Source organism: Tachypleus tridentatus, chromosome 4 (genome assembly GCF_004210375.1).
Source record: "Tachypleus tridentatus isolate NWPU-2018 chromosome 4, ASM421037v1, whole genome shotgun sequence".
Lineage (NCBI taxonomy): Eukaryota > Metazoa > Arthropoda > Merostomata > Xiphosura > Limulidae > Tachypleus > Tachypleus tridentatus.
In genome coordinates, this window is record NC_134828.1 from 81,585,984 (window position 1) to 81,607,800 (window position 21,817).

The 21,817-nt window shown below is 31.5% G+C and overlaps 1 protein-coding gene across 7 annotated transcripts; it reads left to right on the forward strand.

Moving 5' to 3' along the window:
- Positions 1 to 1,165: 1,165 nt before the first annotated feature.
- On the forward strand, positions 1,166 to 19,178 carry LOC143249546 (uncharacterized). 7 transcript variants are annotated; one of them, XM_076499576.1, is made up of 4 exons: positions 1,166 to 1,478; positions 1,973 to 2,166; positions 8,364 to 8,421; positions 18,214 to 19,178. In XM_076499576.1, exon 4 carries the CDS (start codon positions 18,233 to 18,235, stop codon positions 18,947 to 18,949), a length of 717 nt encoding a protein of 238 aa, XP_076355691.1. In that variant the 5' UTR covers positions 1,166 to 1,478; positions 1,973 to 2,166; positions 8,364 to 8,421; positions 18,214 to 18,232; the 3' UTR covers positions 18,950 to 19,178. The 7 variants fall into 7 exon arrangements, with proteins under 7 accessions (XP_076355691.1, XP_076355688.1, XP_076355692.1 ...); XM_076499573.1 differs by lacking the exon at positions 8,364 to 8,421 and adding an exon at positions 4,308 to 4,557 and having other exon boundaries at positions 1,167 to 1,478; XM_076499577.1 differs by lacking the exon at positions 8,364 to 8,421 and adding an exon at positions 4,334 to 4,557 and having other exon boundaries at positions 1,167 to 1,478.
- The last annotated feature ends 2,639 nt before the right edge of the window (positions 19,179 to 21,817 follow it).

The following is a 21,817-nucleotide window of genomic DNA, read 5'->3' on the forward strand; positions in this document are numbered from 1 at the left end:
GGCTGAAAGGGCGAGCATGTTTAGTGTGACGGGGAACTATTAGAAGAAAGAAAATTCTCGATTTTTATGTAAAAACATGTGAACCAATTAAAAAAGAATGATATATTTATCATTACATTTGTAAGTTTTGTTTCTGTACTGTGGGAACTAGAATTCTTTAAAGGTGCTGCACTTTCTTAATTCTTCGATTTTCGTTGTTCTTCACATTTAGAAGTTTCTATTGTAGAAGAAGATCAAATATGGGTCAACTTATTTGTCACACTAATTACAGATTTGAAATGAATTAAATAGGCTCATTTCCATCAAGTTGGTTAATTATATTATTGATATTATTATATTATTCATAATGAAGGTAAATTTGAGCTGAAAAAAAAATCGATACATTTTGATGTATGAGAAAATGACTTATTTCTGTATTATGTACTGTTTGTTCAGTTGAAATTATGAGACCAGCGACTTATTTTCTAATAATTGGAAGCCGTAACCGGAATGTCAGTATAAATTAATTGTTGTTTACTGGTTTATCAATCACAAAACAAATATTAGTAAACTGATAGTTGATCAACAATTTTATTTTTACAGTTACATTACCTTTGGCGTGAAACTTCAATCAGTTTAATTAAATCAAGTAAATTCAACTAATTAAATCAATCGTTTATTAATTAAAACGAATTACCCTTGAAATCCCGCTCACAATGTGTTATAAGATGGCATCAACTATTTAGTTGCCCAAATTTTATTTTTTATGACTCTGCTCTACCTTAACATAATGCGCTCTCTAGCTACATCTAAGTTTCAACATTAAAAATATAAATTATGACATTATTTATATTCTTAAAACATTGTTTGTTGTTTTAAATCGTTCGCCTAGAACACTTACACACACTGGAGGATGCGACCACTTGATCAGTACAAAGTAGTATACGTAATCAGTTAACGTCCACTTCCTATATTAAAACCATCACCTCTAATAACCAATCCCATTTAGAGAATGTGTCATTATATTACAAAACGTATTAGATTTCAACGAAATTAATCAAATTCTGAGAATTTACATCTAATCATATTCAACATAGACACTTATCAATAGGAACAAAAATTTATTTCGAAACAAACTGTTGCAATCATACCATTATATCTCGGCATGTGTGATTCGCAAAAGATTGGTCATAATAGCATCGTACTGTGTAATTATTTGTCCACAGCAGTAATTATGAACAAAACTAATGTAGGAGTGATGGAATATAAAGTAAGCAATTAGTCATCACCACCTACCATCAGGTCTGGGAATACATTTTTACCAACGAATAGTGGGATTGATCGTTATATTATAATGCAGCCACAGCTGAAATGGCGAGCATAGTTGGTGAAACGGGGAATCGAACCCGTGACCCTAAGAGTACCAGTCAAGCGCCCTAACCATCTGGCATACAGGGAGATTGAAGAAAGAGATGATTAATCATCCAAAGCCAAAATAAGTAAGTGCCCATAGATCACACAACTGTCTATGGCTTCTTTTTTTTTCACTACTAGCTACAAATAAGAAAAATCCATCCTTTAAATGTACTGGAATTAAGATTAAGAATTTTAAAATATTTAGAATAAATATTTTTTGTTCATGAATTTATCTAACGATGAGATACGTGCATCAAAATGCATAAAATAGTTCGAAATAGATTTATAGAATTATTTTAACGTTTTAAATATTGAATAACAATATTTTACATAATAATGCTTATTGTATATTTATGTATTTACCGTAAAATCAGATGAAACTGAGAGAGTAGTCGACTAACTTTAAAAAGCACTTATCTACTACGTTAGAAACATTAATTAATGCTTTTTGTGCGGTATTTAATGGAACTGTTAACTGCATAACATAAAAAGACTTATGTTAATATTGTATTTATTTTGTTATATTGAATTTATTTATGAAAAAGCATCTCACATGTAATAGTTGTACTTATTTTAGAGGGCGCAAGGCTGGATTTGTTGTGTTGTTTTTCGTCACAAATTAAGCTAGAAACGAAATCTCACTGAAAGTAGAAATTTGGTCTTGTACCTGGAGTTTTACTGATAGTGCTGGTACCATAGATTTTCGGTAGGTTACAAGATGAAGGTTTAGTTAATCATCTGTTCTACCAATACTGTTAGCTCAATATTTCGGTAAGTATTTTTTTTTCTGTTTCTTATTTATTTATTTCCTAATAATAATTCCATTATTATAATGTGTATGACTTAAGTAATAACTAAAAAATGTGGAGTTAGGACTGATTCTCAAAAGTCTAAATTCAGTTGTATTTGTAAAACTAAAATATAATAAGAGTATAACTAACTTATACAGATCGTAAGTTTACTTTGTTACTAGGCTACAGCAGAGAAACTTGCATAGCCTGAAAAATTAAGTAGAACTGAGTGAAAAGACTAAATTAGTTGTTGATCAAGATACTGAATTATGCAGAATAAGTCGATTGAATGATATTTAGTGAAAATGGAAGTACAGTGTTACATCTTAAGCTTACGATTTAATTTTAGGTCTGCTATCACTATTAGAGGTATTTGCACAAAACAGTTAGTACAGCAGTATTGTCTTATAGCCAAAATTTGTTATAGTTTCACAGTTGTATATAACTTTTCACAACTATATACAAATTCAACAGTATCCAAAAATAATTAAAACTAAAATTTTGTGAAATAATATGTCTTAATTGGAGAAACCTTTCAAATAGAAGTCTTAGTAAGACCTTAATGTTTAATTCTACACCCCAATGTGTTATTTCACCATTCATACAACAAATAGTAATAATGAGACTAAATAAAAGCAGAACAATAGTAAACATCTGAATTAAGACTGATTACAGCCTCTTGTTTTAGCTTAAAACTCACTTAAACTAGTAACCATTCTAGTGTCTTATTTTTGCATTTTTTTCTACATCCTTCCAACATAAAATGAGGCCTCACTAGTTTCACAGTAAAACAGCAGCACAAATTTCTTGTTCAAAGTTATTATAAATGAAAAATGACAAGTTCCTTTTACCACAACCAAACAAGACTAAGATTTTATAAGTAATTACAGCTGAATTTTGTTTTTTCATAACATCATTGCAATGCACCTCTCACTCAAGAACCAAGCATTTCAGTACCTTGAATAATGAAAACTTTTATCACCATTCATTTCCTATGTACTGTACTAGTCAAAGCCCTTCTAATTAAGAATATTTTCAATATAATCAGCTTCTTCCAACATAAAAATATCAAGAAATTTGAAAATGTTACTATCTAAGAAGTTGTCTGGATCACTGACATAAATTATAAACAAATGCCCCAGAACAAATCCCTATGAGACCCCATTCTCTAACAAACCAAGTTTCATTATAATTATCTGTATTTATATTAGCCATGAGAATATTTTGCAGTTTCAGAAAGTCAGCTTTCCTAAAATTAGAGACATAACTGTAAATAAATATCTTGATCAGTTTTTCAGTAAAAATATCAAGGATATCATGATCGATATGATAAAATTGCTTTTGCAAAACTATTTTCAACTCTTTCCTTCTCAGGAAGTACATGTAAAACAGCACCTTTATTTTCCTATGAAGATGGATAAGAATGTGCATTATCCTTGACTGTTTCTCACATTAAAAAAGCCTAGTTCTATTGACAGTATAACTAGCCTGACTATAATATGCATTCCCATTACTTTAAATAATTTGATCATTAAACTTACAGAAAATGCACAGCTTTTTTTTTTAAGAAACCAGAACTTAAACATATGTACTATATTTATTTTTATTTCAACATTATTTCTCTCATCACTTACTGATCACTACTTACAAATAAAATGTCTCCCTTATTTTTTAGAATCATTCTGATAAAAGAAATTAAACATTTGTAGAATGTCATCTTTATAATCTTCACCCAGTACAGTTGATACCTATCATGCTAACCACAGCCAATTTTAAACAAGTTTCACTTTTAAAATTATTATAAGTATCAGTATAAAATAAACTAGGCAAATTAAAACATTGTTTTCAAAGTTGAGAGAATTCTCTTCACCTATTTGGCTTCCTCAGGTTGCTCCAAATGTGTTTAAATGAAACCCATCTCATGCAAACATCTCTCCACTGCCATTAAACTTGTCTCAAAGTATCTTGCCAGCTTTTTTTTTCCAGAAGTGTCTTTGATAAGCTCTCATTTTATCACTATACCTCTGTCATTATTTTTATTTATTTTTTATTTTCATCCAATACATAAAAAAGCTGCAGTATGGTGGTCTCTGCTTAACACTTCTACTGTCATATTTATAGCATGTTCCATTTTGTTGAGTAACCAGGTATCAGCCATTAGCTACTAAGGAAGGTGAGCTAGATCATAAAAGAGAAACAGTTGAGAAAGAAAGGAATGATAGCCCCAAGTTTATGGAGACCACAGTTGTACGTGATCCTTTCATAAGGCGTTGTGGAATAAATCTGAAGAAAATAATGAAATTATGCTATCCAGGAGTAGGAGTGAGGGGAATACTTGATAGGGCAAGTGTGCAAAAAACAGTAGAATTAGGTGACAAATAGAACTTGTTTATTAATTAATTGTCAAGATAAGTAATCAGTTACATTCTGTTAATAACTTATTGTCACTGAATAGTCTGGTAATTGGAATAATTAAAAACGGTAATATATGGAAATGGTGTTTTTGATTAGTTAATTATTTTGTGAGTTGACACTAGTTTACTAGGATGAACAACCATGAATTCATTGAAAATAATGAAAAATTGTGATATTTTGATTATTTGAAAAGTTTTAATAATCTAAAAACTATTTTTGATCAACTGATTGTTTTTGTGACATTAATAAATGTAATTCTAATTTTGATTAGTCAGTTATTTCATGTTACACTAATTGATATAACAGGCACTCGTGAATAATTGTTTATATCATCTGTGAGAGTTACTCACCTTGCTCTAATTAGCTATGGTGTGACTTTTGTTGAGTAACTATGAGCTAACAATATAGGGAAGGTTAAGTTTAAAAAGGTAATTGATAATTTTGAAAGGTCAGTAAGGTCACTGAAAGAAAAGAGACAACTTAATTCTGTCAGGAATAACATAACTCTGAAGAGATTCAATGTAGGTCACTGGCATTAAATACTAGGCTTAGGCTAATATTAAAGATGAGCAGGTTTTGCTGGTTGAGCTTGTTGGATCAAGTGATGGGAAAAGGAAGCTTTTTTAATGGATTTATTATAGGGTGAGGGCTAGCTCATTTACAAGAGCTATTAATTTAGCTATAAAGAAAACTAAACTAGTAATAGACAGCGGGATGGTCGAAACAAATACAACTCTGGAAAATATTAATTATTGAAAAACATAGTGTAGGACCAAACTGTGGAAATAATAAAGGATAGGTTAAGTTGTTACTGTTGTAATAATGTAGGACTTTGATGTTGGTTAAATGTAAACAGTTTTGATGACAGAAATGTTTCCCAATGCAGAGTTATTGGGTGTTCAATAAGGATTAAAATCACCAAAAAGAAAAGGAGGGGTGATTTTATATGTAAAATGTTACATCTCATTAAAGTTGATGTAAAATTTAACATCAAGAAGATTGAATATGTTTGGCTTTATTTTAATGGTTTATAAGGGGAAAAGATGTAAATGGAATATCTTAGACCATCAGATGAGACTGATGAAACTAATAGACTACAGTGAGATTAAGATTACAGCTTTTAATGTGGTTATAATTATGTGGTATTTTCATTTCAGGCATGTAAATTGATTTTTAGAGTTGAACTATGAGGTGGATAAAATTTTAGAAATCTTTCAGAAGGATTGTATTCACAAATTAGTTAGCCCACTAAGAATTATGCTGTTTTAGATGCACTGTTCACTTCTAATACAGAAAGTATTGAGAGAATTGAAACTAGAGAATATCAGGTGCAAGTAGGTTAGATGTTTTACTGCATGTGGAGATCCATAATGAGAGTTTGGGCGACAAATTTCAAAAAATACAATTTTGAAAGTATGTGACCAAATTTGTCTATTGCAAATTGTACTATTGAATTGAGATGTTAAGATCTGAAAAAAATACAATTATAAAGTTTTAGATTTCTGGGTGGCTGCAATAAGATACTGGATTAACTTACTAAAAGTTTAACAGAAAAAATTAAATAAAAACATTAAAATTTAAAAAGTTTGACTGCAAATAAACTGGAAAGTTAAGCTTTTTAGTCATTTAACTAAGTTAAATTTTATTGGATAGTCAACATGATTTTATTCAGGGGAAATCATGACCTTACTAGTCTTTTGATATATTGTGATATTAATAACTTCTCAACTTCCACTACTAACAGCATTACTTTCATTATACACTGCAAACAGAGAATCCTCCTTTGATTTTGCCAATAAAGTATCTATTATGTTTTTTTGTGACATGTAGAAATTTGTTGACAGTTTTTGTAGTTAAAGATCTGCTCTTTACACTCAGGAGTTGTTATATTTTTAAATCTTTTCAAATATACTGTTAAATCAAATTCAAAAGATTCTCTCAAAAATGTCTTAAAAATCAGAATAAATATAGATATTTACTGATGTATTTTCATCCATAAAGAAAGTAAAGGATTTCCTTTAAAAAATAAGCAAGTTGGTGAGACAAACTCCCAATAGTATAATGCAATGTGTTGTTTCATTAAATTCAAGATTACAAGAGAATTTTCAAAACCACTTTTACTGTCATCCTTTTATTTAATGAGAATTTCTCAGTTTCTACCATATTTATATATAGGTGGTAAAGTATTGAATAGAAATGTTTGGCTAGTTAGTCTTACATTGTAGACTGAATATGATGGTGCTGGATGCCTGAGGTTGGGTGTTTTTGTTTTCCTCCATATAAAATTGTATTATTGCTCATGTCCCTGTAGGTTTGAGTGATTTTTTTATTACTACAAGAAATGAACTTCTAAAGCATCAAATCCATTCTGTCTTTTAAACTATCCAATTTTCTAACACACCCTTTTCACCCAAAAGTTTGAACTCGGTTGTCTTTTTGATTTCATATGGTACATCCATTAAGGCTTACTAAGTTGTTTATTATGGCTAGGTTCTTTCACAACCTGTTTTTTTACATAAGTGAAAATAGTGCTATTATATTATATACTCCAAGGCTATAATTTTTCATTTATAAATTGTATAAATTTATTGACCTGGTTTGATGTTGAAGTGTTACCACATCATGAATACTGAGTCTTATTCAAATTAAAGAAATAATGGAGATGTACAAAAACACATCCACATATCCTTTATATTTTTTAGTCAAGTATAGTCATAAACACAAATGAATCCCATAGAATATTCAACTTAAACATTGAAATGAAATTTTCCTTCTAAAAAAATTTATCTAGTGATATCTAGAACACATCCATTTAATCACATTAAAGTTCATACTTGCATGTGAGATAGATGCTCAAAGCTTGATTCTTTTCATTAATGACCAAGACTTTGCATTGGAAAATACTAATTGTTCATTTGTTTAATAAAATAATTGTTAATCTTTATTGATACTCAATGACACTCCATTATTGTGCTCTGGTGAATAATTCCAGAATGTTCATCACCCTTGGATTTTATAGGAGTATGTTATTCTTGAAGTCATATGTAGTTGCATGCTATGTGTATTCAGTTGCAGAAATATAATTTACTGAGAAAAGTGGAACCACGTTATCTACAAATATTCATTGAACAGCATTGCAATATATCTTTAACACTATTTGAAAGTCACATTGAGATGTTGCACAGATATGAAACTTCATTTTTTGTCCATAGTTGTTGGTTATTTTCTGTGTTTGTGAAAAAAAAAATGGAGAGTATGAAGTTTGTTTTTCCAGTTCTTTAATTTTTATATGTACTTAACTAATTATACCTGGTAAGTTTAAGCTGGGTACCACAGACAATTAATTTTACAGAATGTATTTTCATTACTAATAGCAAATGATGAACCTGAAAGCTCTCAATTTTTCTGCATGAAAAATGACTATATAATATTAGTACCATTCACAAAACATTTGATGAAGTATAGTAGGTTTTATTTTGAAAAAAATTGAAAGTACATGAACACCATTATCTGTGTGGAAGTTTTATAAAATATTTTCCTTCATACTGATACACATTACCATATCCACAATTTACTGACACATTATTTCACTGTTCCTCAACCTCTGAGTATTTGTACTTGTATTTATAGTTGTTGAGCATAAGAATTACACTGTTTGGTTCTTAAATAGAAAAATTAAATCAAAATATATACATGTTGTTGTTCAGGATCACAAATATCTTTGAACTCAATTTTTTTTATCTTTCTTCCTGTTTTTAAAAGGAAAGGAAATTGATATGAAACTATCAGTACAGAGCAGTGGAGTTAGGCCCCATAGGAGGTATACCATTTTTACTTGTTCCATTCATTTTGGAAGTTATGTTACAATGTAGTAGAACCAGTATCAGTTGAATGAGGTCTAATAAATTGTGCATTGTTGGTTGGTTGTAATGAATTGGTAGAATGAAAACAAATGGACAGTATTCCTCAAAAACTTGCAAATTGTAATGTATCATGTTAAAGAAAAGTAAAGTTTGGCCCAACATATTATATATCACACTAGCTTATTACATACTACACAAGTAAAATGAGTGTTTATAAAAGAATCTCTGTTTTACAATCAACATTCCTGGAGTAGTTTCAAAGGGGGAAAGGAACAAGTATTTGCAAAGGTAAGTTACATGTAACTAATTTAATAAGAATTCTGTAAGTTTGTGTCTTATTTTATACCAGTTTAATTGTGATGGTAAAAACCTGTTGTGGTCTTTCATGAAAAGTTATCATCAGTGTCATTTGTTTTTAAAAGCAAACCTGTTTGTCCAATTTTTCTGAGCTCATACTATCTTCTTTACATAGCAAATTGAATATCTTCTTGTGGAGGAATGTTAGAGCTGTTAGTGTAACTTCTATTATTAGTAAGGTGTTGAAATCTCTTAAGAAGAAAGACACTGGGAAATTTGACAACTAACAATTTTGTAGACATGACTAGATTATTTTTTTTACCTTATTATCATGTTCAAGTATTTTAATGGGGCTTTCACATTCTTGGATGATGATAATATACTTGATATCCTGTTGATTTATTTTCTGCTGTGTATTAAAAATAACCAGATTAGTAGTTATAAGTTTAAGATTTGGAAAAAAAGGCCAATCTCCACTTAAAATAGTTATTTTTTTAACATTATCATTAACTTAAGTTTTTTAAATTGAAAAAATGGAGGGCATCCTTTACAAGAGTTTATAAGAAGAATAGGTTTTCACTGAAAGAAAAAAAATGGTGGGTTGTTTGTTTGTTTTTGAGTGGATGTGCATGTACAACTTTTAATGGATTAAACAGGCTCTCCTTTTTTCTGTTAGTTTATAAATATACATATAATTTAAGGACAAGAATAGACATGTTGATCCATCTAGGCTATCTTGTCCATTATGCTAAATTTTACAATAAAACGCTCAGTCATTTCTTATCATTTAGATAGCAACGAACTTTCCTTTAAACACCCCTAAATTAACTGTATCTAAATAAAGCTGTCTTAGATGAAGATGGTTTCTACCCTACCAAAATGTATATTTGTATTCCCTAGTCTTAATATTCTTATAATTAAATATATTAACATGATCAATTAATTTAATCTTAGGAATCTCAATAAGATCCTCTCCAAGTTTTATTTTTGTAAGAGAAGACAATTACAGGATCTTATCTATATTCAATTGCCTTTCCAGGGTAAGGAGCCCAAGATTGAACACAGTACTCCAAATGTGGTGTAATCAGTGACCGATACTGTAACATTACAACCACTTTTAAATTCTTCTTTAAATACAACCTAAAATCCTATTTTCCCTGCCACTAGTAATAGCACACTGCTTGGATGGTTTAAGGGGCTGATCAACCAGAACACTTAAATATATTTTTCTTTTATAATACTGTTTAGGTTTTTCCCATCAAAAGTATACTCAATTCAAACTGTGATATTCTACATCTGTTAACTTGTATTTACTATAAGTCATCTGTCATTTATTCACCCAACTTAACAAATAATCCAAATTATTTTGTAAAGCAGCAGCAACATCTTCACAGTCAGCAACACCCAAAACTTTAATATAAAGAGAAAACTGATAATTTATTGACCATTCCTTCATCTATATTATAAATATAAACTCAAAAGAGAAAAGATCCTGATACTGAATCCTCAAGTATCCCACTTATGAGATTGATCCAGTTTAACTGAACTGCATTTACAACAATTATCTGCTTTATTCCATCTAGCTAGTTTTCTATCCAATGAGCCAATCTGTCATCCATACCTATAGAGATAACTTTAAGAAGCCTTTTATATGTCAACTTGTCAAATGCTTTCTAGAAATCCAGGTAAACCAAATACAAACCCATAACACTCATCTGCATGAGCAGTAACCTCTTTAAAGAATGTCAAAATTTTAGTAAGGAACAATTTTTCTCCCTAGTAAAATCATGCTGACTAAAAAAATCAATCTTTATCAAGTGGCTTTGCAAGACATCTTTTATCAGACTTTCTAAAGTGTTTCCCATCACTAATACAAGACTAATAGGCCTATATTTACTGGAACAATTTTCATTAAAGAGAGGAGTAACATTAGCCAACTTCTAATCTTTTGACACCTGGGACTTAGAAAAAATAGTAGTAAGTGGCTTATGTATCCAATCTTTAACATTCTTCAAAACTCTTAATTATGTATCTGATCTAGGAGATTTATAGTTTTTTAAACTTCCCAATTTTTCCTTAACATATTCAGGATTAGTGTTATCATTTTGTTATTGTTTTCATGTAGCAACTTTACAGGATGAATGTAGCTTAAATTTTCATGTATTAAAAAAAAAAAAAAAGAGGACTTTAATAATCCTACCATGCCATAATCATCAGATATTAGCCTTTCTGTATCATTCTTCAAAGGCCCTACTCCCATCCTAATATTTTGTTTACCATTAATTTATTTGCAAAAATACTTACTAATAATTCTTGTTTTCAGACAACATTTTCTCAAATAGTATTTCAGTTTCTGGTTTCTGCTTTACCAACTCCTTGACCTTCTGTAATTCTCCAAGTCTCCCATCATTGTAGTCAGTTTAAAACATCTTAGATTTATAATACAGGGTGTTCGGAAAGTCACTATGCACTTGTATATTTATTAACAGACATGTTTCAATATAGAATACAGGAGGTAAATATGCATGACAGTTATAAACAATGTTGAAAGTGACCCCCATTGGCATCAGTACAGGCTTGGATCCTTTTTATTTTGTTTCTAAGCATCGCTATCAGTTGCTGGCTTGAAATAGACTGAAAGAATGCTGTTATCGGTGTTTTCAAAACTGCACAGTGACTTTCCGAACACCCTGTACTTTTCTTCAGTTTTATCCTTTATCAGGCAGATGGTTGCACTGCCTATGTAGGGATGGTTTAAACTGTTCATCAAAGTGGTATTTTAAATACCTCCCCAATATGTCATCAGAACTATGCAATGTTATACATCATTTCATTTTATTATAATATCTATGTAATGATTGAGTCACAAGTTGTGAGAATGTCTGTAAATATCCTACAAAAAGTTTATATTTCTTATTCTTTCTTTTTTATTACATTATAACCAGAATAATGGTGTCAACCAAATTCACCGACATGACATACTTTTAAATGAAATGTCCACTTTTACAAGTATTATTAACTAGTAGTAATTATAAAACAAAATTGTAATTCTCGTGTAAATGCCATTATCATTACCCCTTGATATCAGCTTTCTAACTCAAACCTAGTGTTCCTTTAAAAAGTGTAAGTACAGGGTGGAACAGGAATTATTAGCCAATGATAAATTAACAATAAATATTACAGTTGAAACCTCACTGTATTTAGAACCTGGTTATAAATACAACCTTCTTATGTTTATTGAAACACTGCATTACAAGAATGTAAAGAAAAACTTTTTCAAAACAGGAAATAAATGTAAAAATGGATAATATAAATCCTTCAAAAACAATGCAAACAAGATAGTAATTGTAGCTTGTGTATTATTGTTACATAATGATATATGCAAGAATTAACATGTATCAAAATATATAACTATTAAATCACAGTTGCATTAAACTCTGTTTTTGTTTGTTAATATTCTACTACACTGCTAGTATGTATAGATAATGCAACTACCATTCCTACTGTTTTATTTGTATTGTTTTTAAGGATTGATATTAGCCATTCCTATATTCACTTCCTTTTTTAAAAAGTTTTCTTTTTACTTGTATCTTCTATAAGCAACCAACTTGGTTTTCTACTGGTAGCCACCCTGTATTTCTCTGTATGGAATGTGCTTATCTTTTCCAACTTTTGATTAACCTCTTCAGTTGGCTCAGTTGTTAGAGTTACAGCAGATAATTCTTTTCCAATTACTTCAAATTTTTCGTTTTTGAAATATGGTACAAAAATCTTATTTCTTATCTCCATATACAGCAAAACATCAAATCTAATTGAACTGTGAAAACTTGCATCCAGATGTTCCCCCCCCATGTCAACCATATCAACAATTTTGATATTAGAAATTTAGAATAAATCTAAAATAACTATCATTGTTTCCAGTAAGTTCCCTAATCAATTGGTAAATAAAAAAACTTAGCTTCTAAAAACCTGTCTTACAATATATGCCTGAAATTAAAATATACCATAATTATAACCTCATTAATAGCCAAATTCTTCATCTCATTCTGGAGTTTCAATAATTTCATCATTTTTCATTAGTGGTCTGTAACAAATTTAAACTAAAATAAGTGGGGAAAAACAAAGACAATTATACATTCACAAATACTTCATTTATTAATGACCATGGTAATGCCTTTAATGCAGAAACCATGGTTGTTAATAAATGAAATATTTGTGAAATGCACAGTTGTCTGTTTTTTCTTGATTCTGTAATTATGGATTTCCACCAAGTACTGATGGTTTCTAGTACAAGTTATATCAAACTGAAAGCCTTCTCAAAATATAACCACAAACTGAGTCTTTTAGATATAGTGAAGAGAAGAATAAATGCCTCATCTTAAGTTAACATTTTGGACAATACTACACTACTTACATTGGAGTACTATACTGAGGACCCTTAAGCCTGCCAACATGACAACACACTTTGCCATACTGCTATGTCTGTTAGACATTGTTTCAAAGGTCATAATGTAAAAAATCTGCAGTGGCCAGTCCTGAATGTTTAAATAAACCCTTTCAATGAGACTACTCTGGAATGACTTTGAATGCCACCTGAGGGCCAGGGTCAGCAGACCACGATCTACTGCTCAACATGGCTTGTTCTGAAAGAATGATGATGCACTATTACATTTGATATCTACTACAATATGGTATGAAGTGTTAGTGAAGAGGTCTGGGCATCATTGTTGCCAAAAGTGAAATAAACAGTTATAAATTAATTATCTTGGACGTTTATTTACTGTTCAAATAATATTGGTAATATAGTGTATTTCTATTGTGCATAAAGATTTTAACAGCCTGAATAACTGAGCCATATCATAAAACTGTAGTTAACTTTTGAGAAGTACAAAAATTGCATACTTGTGGTTATTTGAAGAAGAAAAAAATTTCTCTGTGTAAGAGGAGCATTGGTCTTATAAAGACAGTAAAATGTTTAGCTGTGATTGTGAATGAAAGCTTCAAGATATCATTTATGTACAGTTTTTCTAAAATAGCAAATAGAGTTCTGGGTTTTGTTTACATAAATGATTTTGAGAGCAAAATCATTATTGTAACCTTGTATAATACTGTGGTTAGTCCTCTTTCTGATGTATGCAGTTTTGGTCAATGTTGAAAAGATTTCAAAGACTAGATACTAGAAAGATGCTTAATTTAAACTACAAGGAGAGGCTTAGAATTTTAGTCTTGTTTTTTCTGGGAGTATAAGAGAGCATGCAAAAAAGATTACCCCATTTTTTACACATGATTTTTGACTGTGTTTATAACTTACGGCCACTAACACATCCAAACAGTATTATATCTGGAACATTTTACAACTTTGTAGTTGTGTATGCAGCCCAAAAACTTTTCATGCTAGGATGTGAGAGTTTATCGAAATAGCAGCTGATGTGGATCTGTCATGAATATACTATGAAGTATAGCACAGCATGAGTATTTAAGAGGTTAATAATATCATAAATGTAATTTTCAGTAAGCACTGGTTGTGTTAAAAGCATGTATCACTAATTTACTTAACTAATAATTATTTAGGAAGAACAACTAATAATAAAAAGTTTCCACAATGTTAAAAAAACTGGTTGATCTCTTTCAGTACTCCATAAGATTTATTTTGTAGAAGTTTAAGTATGAGAGATTTTGAAATATTAATAGGTCACATTGGTTTATAAATGTTTTTCTCTTTGATACCTGAGTGTTTAACATAAATTTTGTTCCTATTGCATCTCTTCTCCCTTTAGCATGCCATTGGTGAATTTTTGAGTGTACAACTAATACTATCTGAGGTTCAGTTTCTTATGGTGGATAGAGTGCAGGTAGCTTTGTGAAAAAAAAACAAAAAACTTGTTTCATGTTTTTTTAAACTATTTGTATTTTGTGAGCTTGAGTTTATTGTTTATTTTCTATATTATAGGATAAAGTGTTTGAAGAGATTTTTCAGATATGAGTACTCATGTTCATGTCTTAAACCTGATACCCTTCCTCTACCACCTTACAAGTCTAATGTTACCTGGATGTTGAAAAGGACATGCAGTCCCTTGTATGCAAAAAGGTGGTCTTACATGTTGGTTCTGAGGCTAATTTTGTGGGAGATCAAGGATGGGCTAGTGAGAATTTAGATTATTTTTCCAACTACTCATGAACTTTAAACACTCATTTTGTCTCCTGCATGATTTTTGCAACTACTATGCCAATGTTGTAATATTTGGTGGTTTATGAATCTTTACCTTTGTTATTAGGAAAAACTAGTTCTTTCATCTTTGCCAGACATTGCTGTACATGCAGAGATATGTAGATCAGTTGAGGGAGGATGCTGCCATTCCTTGTCCTTCTTGTTTATTGGATCAAAATACCTTAGCTCTCCATTGTTTGGAGAACCATTATTTGGACTCTCAAAGATTAAACCTTTTGACTTCCTATTTGTAGCTCTAGACAAGATGCCACTATTCATCATAATATCAGTTTCCAGAATTCTTCTATCACTTACAATGGTTTTGTATTTTATCATCTTTGTAACTGTATTCTGAGTTCTACCATAAATCTCCTGCTCAAATTTCAAAGGATCTTAGTCATTTATTGACTTCCACAGTGGTCAGGTTATGCTCTCTCATTGATATTTTGGTTGGTTTGTTGTTGAAATCTTTTGAAGAGAGATACCTTATGGTACAGAGTTTTTCTTTCTATATTGACCCTTAGAGATCTCAGAGAAGCAGTTTTGTTTTGTTTTGTTTTTCCATACAGTCTGTTTTTCCAGGAATTCCAAACTGTTGAATCTTGAATAAATGTGACCTGTCTACATTGTTTACATTCTACACTGGCTACCAACTGTACCACAGTTCTTGCACTGAATGGTTTATTACATCTGTTCAAGTTTCCAAATCTGCTTTAATCCATTGAAATGCAAGAGCAATTTTGACCTTACTCTAGGATGGAGTACAGATTGTGGTTAGGTGATTACTGTATGTGGTCACATCTTGTGAGATCTCATCTCAGTATGGGAGACATTCATTATAAATCAGTGGATTCAAGTTCTCAGGAGCAGATTGGTCATTCAGTTCACATATCTTCTCTCTCTTATGCCAGTTGACTTAAGTTGCAGATAGAGCTTTTCCACATCATCCTTGCTCTCAGCATTCACATTCACCATTACATGAATGGTCAGCCTTTTCTTGCCCCCTTTCTGCCATTTGGCAGAACTGTACACTCCAACTCTCTTATCAGAAGCTATGAGAGCTGGATTTCTTATCAAAAAGGGAAAAGTCTGTTCTTACTCCCACATAGTACCTCATTATTTCGTATATTTAGAGGTGTTTTACAATTTCAGGTTAAGCCAGGCCCAATCTTCTGCTTTGTACTTTCAGGCCATGGCACAGGTGTTTTTTTTTCAAATACAGTTGTCTCTTCTACCAGCACACATGGTTCTGTGTCTTTTGGGGATGTTGTGAGTATCCTTAGAATCACTCATTTATTTAGGTTGGTCCTACCTGAAAGCCATTCAGTGGTCATTACAGGACTAGTAGAACATATCACAGATGTACTGGATTTTGTAATGAGACCGTCATATACCAGCATGCTGCACTTACTCTGGTGGTTTAGTACACACAAAACAACAGTAATGTTCCTCTTCCACCTCCATAACCAAAGATACATCTGCTCACAGATACTTCTTTTTAAGACTGGGGTGCTTGTATAGACAATATGAATTCAAGAGACTTTGGACAGTAGAAGAAGCTTCTCTCCATACCAGTCTCTTAGAACTTTTAGCAGTTCAATGAGTTATGACTTGGGGTTTCAATTTGTTGAAAGGGAAGATGGTAATGGTAATGCCTCATTCAGATAGTTCTACAGTAGTCTCATACATTTCAAAGCAAGGGGGCACTCACTCCATATCTCTCTGCATTTGAACAGTAGATCTTCTCCTTTGGACATATAAATAACAGATTATACTTCTTACTGGTCATGCTTCAGTGGGTAATGAATCTAGTTGCTGACCAGTTTTCCCAACAGAGCTGTTCCTGTGAAATGGATGCTTCATCCTTATGTTTTACATTGGATCTATTCTTATCGAAGGGCACCACATATTGATGCTTACACCATCCACACTGGAATGCTCAGCTCTCAGTTTTCTGGTTTCCAGCATCTCATCATTTAGCCTTGGGAGTAAATGCTCTTAGCCAGGATTGGATACATCTCCATCTTTATTTGTTCTTTCCATTTTATCTGCTCTCCAAGATTCTGGCACTGATTTGCTTCACAAACTGTCAAGTTCTGGAGACACCATATTGGTCAGGTTATCTCTGAGTTACATTTTTCCAGTATCTTCAGGAATGTCAACTTCTTCCCTTTCTTTCTTGGTCACCTCTTCTCCACCAGCTTCAGTCAGACATTTTTCATCCAGCAGTTGGTGTTCTTCTACTTCATACCTGGCTTTTATGTGGTCCATTGCATCACATCAGGAATTAACATCTTGAGTATTGTCCTTATTAACACATTCCGTTCGACATTTTTCTTTGGAAGTTTATCAAAGGAAATGGTTTACTTATCACTGGTTTCTCAGACATAGGTTTAACCCTTTACATCCCACTGTGCCACATATCTCGATATTTGACATGGTTATATAAGGCTGCCTTATCAGCTACTTTTGCTTTTTCTAGGAGAATGAAAGTCCCTGGTTTTGTCATTACTTTTGAAATCATTTCTTGTTATCTGTCCTCATTGCCCTTTCCAGGTCTGTAATTAGAATATCACAATGGTTCTTCATGCATTATCATGTCCACCTTTTGAACCTTTGGGATCATGTTTACTCTGTCATCTTTCACATAAAATGTTTTATTCTGTTGTTAGCTAATGGGCATCGACATTCAATGTGTTTGCTTCATGTTCACAGGACACTATGCTGTTCCAACTATGTTCTGTTGTGTCCAGACAGGTCCTTTCTTCCTAAAACTTTAGCAGCTAGGGAAGGAAATAAGACTTTACTCTCCTATTTATCTTCCTTTCATTTCTCATATATATGAACATTTGGATCCAGATTGTTGTTTATGCCCTTTTAGTGAAACCATGGTCACTATCCAATAAAATTCTAAACTATTCACTATTATCTTGATATGCTAATCTTTTTAAAGCACATTACTATTAATATATATGAAACAAATACCAAAATTTCAGTTAGTAACAAAATATAGCAACTGGCCCTTTCTTGTAAGAATGAGTCCCACTCAAGAGGTATTTTTAAATTAATCTTCTTTCCAATGATGGTTATCTTATGCATTCAAAATCCTATTTGTATTTGTTATGCAGAGTTAGTGATGAAGTGTAACAAATATTTTAGTACAAATGTTAAAATAAATGTTTTTCTCTTAGGTCATTTTAATACCCTATTTTGTAGAAGTTAACTGCTTCTCTGTACTTTTAAGTATCTAGAGAGTTTCCCTCATGGCTGTCTCCTGTTATTGCTCTCAGTCCACATCAAGAGAAAATTTACCAGACCTGAATATTGACTCTGCTCTTCATGAGCTTGGGATGTTAAGTAGTGTTACTGAGAGCCGGAAGGAATACCTCCAAGAAAAACAAGTTAAGGCAAAAAACTCTTGTTCCTATCAACCAGAACTGTGTATACTTCGTGTGAATTCCAAATACGTGACCAATTTCTCGTTCTGCAAACAGCCTTCATCTCTTCACCATGGATCTCTAGATGACCCAGCCAATGTATTTTCTGCTCAAGATGATAATGGAATAACATTTCATGTTAACCTTCACAACAATAAGCACAATATTGTACGTTCAACTACCTCTGCAGGTGCTTTCCGTGGGCCACTTAAGATGAAAATGATGAGGCTACGACATCATCGTTTTTATAGGCCTTATGACTTCCCTTGGCGACCAGCTCTGGAGGCTTCACTTAGACGGTGCTGGACAGAAGATACCTCAGTATCTACAAACACAACCTTAGATCCCAGACAAGAGAGTGCCAACAAGTCAAATCCTGGAAGTCCTATGAAAAGTAATTCCAGTGATGGTGCCACAATCCCTCGCTCTCGATCTTTAGATGATTTACAGAAAGATGAGACTTCTAAAAACTGTAATAGTTTGACAAGGAAGACAGAAATTGATTCTGTGTCTCATCAGATTAGTAAACTACATGTCTGTTAAACTAAAAAAAAAAAAGATTAGAAATGGTAAACATTTTATATTTTTCTTCTTTATGATACTTTTCAAAACAAAAAGAACATTCTAATTTATTTTTACTGGTGTTATATTGGCCTATATACATTATGTGATTTACAATATGTTTGTATGACATTTTGTATGCTTATCTGAGTATGTCATTACCATTCTGATTTGACACCCCAATAAAAATACTCTTCCATCATCTCTTAAATTTTTTGTAAGTTTTTAAAAACAGCCTCATAATACATGATGTTGTTAAGAGGCTTATCAAACAAAAAGAAATATATTCTTTAGTTAACTGTATTAATGTTTTAGTGTTTTTTGTTTTTATCCAAGTTTAAGCATTATGAATTAACAGAAAGATACTCTATAATAGTGGTCAGAATATACATTTTTTATACTTAAACGTTTTTTTTCAAATATGTCTAAGTATTCAACATTTATTGGTGATGTTCACAATAATGAAACAATTTATGCAGTCAACTGTTTCAGTAACTTTACAGTTGTGTGAACTTTTTTTCTTCCATTTTGTTTTACACTAACACTGCATAATGTGAAAGTAATACATGAAAACCTCTTCTCTATTTAAGGCATAATTTGTTTTTGGCATTTTTGTTGTTGTATATTGTATATTTAATTTTTTTAGCTAAATGTCAATAGTAGAGTTATAGTGTAGTAACAGTTATAATAAAGGGGACAAGATTTCCAAGGATACAAATACATCAATTACCTTTAATTTTCAAATCAACATTCTCTTAACTTTTTACAACATATGAAAAGATATTCAAGACAGTATATTCAAACCTCCAATAATAAATTTTCTGGAATCCAGTTAACAGAAAGATACTAAAATACATTTGTTTGTTGTGGTTGTTACATCATGTGCAAACATGCACTTAGATAGTTTGAAAGAGAAATATTATTTATTTTCTTTGGAATTCTATCATAATATATTTTGCCTATATCTTGAACATTACAAACTCCTATAACAAGTCTGTAAATTTTCATTCAATAGCTTTGCCTAATTTTGTCTCTAGAGCCACATGAATTTTTCTAGAGTAAAAATTTTCAGTATCTTCAATATTTGTTCAACAGTAGAAATATTTGGTGCAAGTATTCTTTGTCTTAGTGGTGTATGAATGTGGAGAGGAAAGTTCAGTCTGTGCACTTTTACAAGTTTGAGTGTCAGAAATGTAAAATTTACTTTAAAATGGTCTTCATAATAACCAGTATTTAGCCATTATTTACCACTAATAAAAAAGAACTTCAGAAAATGATGACTAAATGCAGTAGCAGTACTGTACTGACTGCTTGCATTGGTAGTACAAGAACCTAGTGTTAGTGGCCTGAAGCAATGAATTTAATTTATCCTCACATCTGAGACAGTTATCTATTTTATTTTAGTTATAAGTAATTATTATTGAAAGTATGGCACTTGATTTACTGTTACTGACTTGCACTGAACAAAATGTTATGTAGTAAATAAGAAACAAAATGAAAATTTAAATTCAACTTTGTATCATCTGAACAAAGTAATGCAATGTGTCATATTGCTTTATTTTATTGTATTTAAGAGATATTACCAATTGTTTAAGCTAAAGCAATTTTTTTAATTGGAGAGTGCAATGTTCTTCTCAGAATCAAATCAGACTTTGTGGGATTGAATGAATCATTTTTCCCCCAGATATTCTAGATACTACTCATGCAAGGTACATAGTGTTGTCTTGTGAGTGATTAGTTATTTATCCTTTTATTTTTGTTGTGTTCATGAGCAATCACACTTGTGTGTATTTTTATATATAATTTGTAATGAGTGAGGTATTTAAATTGTAAGTTATAAAAAGGTTTTAATGGCTTTTGTTTCACTAAGAACAACATTTTAACACCTGGTATAAGATGGAGTATTTTCACTTTTTATATCTAGCTAAAAAATAACAGTATGAAATAATTATCACAGTAGAGTTCTGGAGATTTCTATGCACACCATAACCTTTAAATGAGACTCCCACCCATACATGTATTAATATGTAATCCACTAGCCTACGACATAATCATCATCATTAGACTTATGTGCAGTAACCCTCGTGACCACTAGCAACAGAGCGAAGGCTCATTCTTTCCGTAGCACTGCTTGTCTTTTGACATGCTGATTTCATTTCTTTATGTTCAGGATTACAAGATTTTTTTCACTACATTTGTTGCTTTGAGTTAAATTTATTGTTTAATTCTTCTTATTGTATGCTTGAGTACTTTTATTTTCATCTAAAACTTCAATTAACTAAAACATAAATTGTTCTATGGAACATTTTAAAAATGAGTTCTCATATCCACTAATCTGATACTTCAGAGGTTTAGCTACTTCAACACAAGAGTGATATTTTATTGTTTCAATAGTGACTGGAGGCACTCTTGACTAATAGTGGACTATCCTTGTACACCAGACATTTGGTTCTATTCTATCTTCATCTCAAATACAGAACTCTTGACCACCTGCTTCTGTTGATTTGACTGATCCTGCCTCATCTGACAATGAATATTACTTATTCTTCCCACCATGTGTGTGTTGCTTCCAGTTCTTCTATTTCTAATGTAAAACAGGTAATCTCCCTTTCATCCTTTATTGCCCTAGTTACTCGTGTATATAACATTCTTTCTCTTTCACCAGTTGAGTCTTGGACTACCTTGTTGCATGCACCACCTCCTATCTGCCAGTTCCTTTCCTCATCCCTCATATTCATGTTCATACCAGTAATTATTGTCTCATTTTTGCACTGACTACCAAATGTCTCAACTTCAAGAGCCTTATCCTGTGACATGTGGTCAAGTTTCTTCTGTTTTCCTTGAACTCCA

Excerpts from the sequence above, each read along its gene's own strand:
- LOC143249546 (XM_076499576.1), top strand. The coding sequence starts at position 18,233 with ATGGCTGTCTCCTGTTATTGCTCTCAGTCCACATCAAGAGAAAATTTA.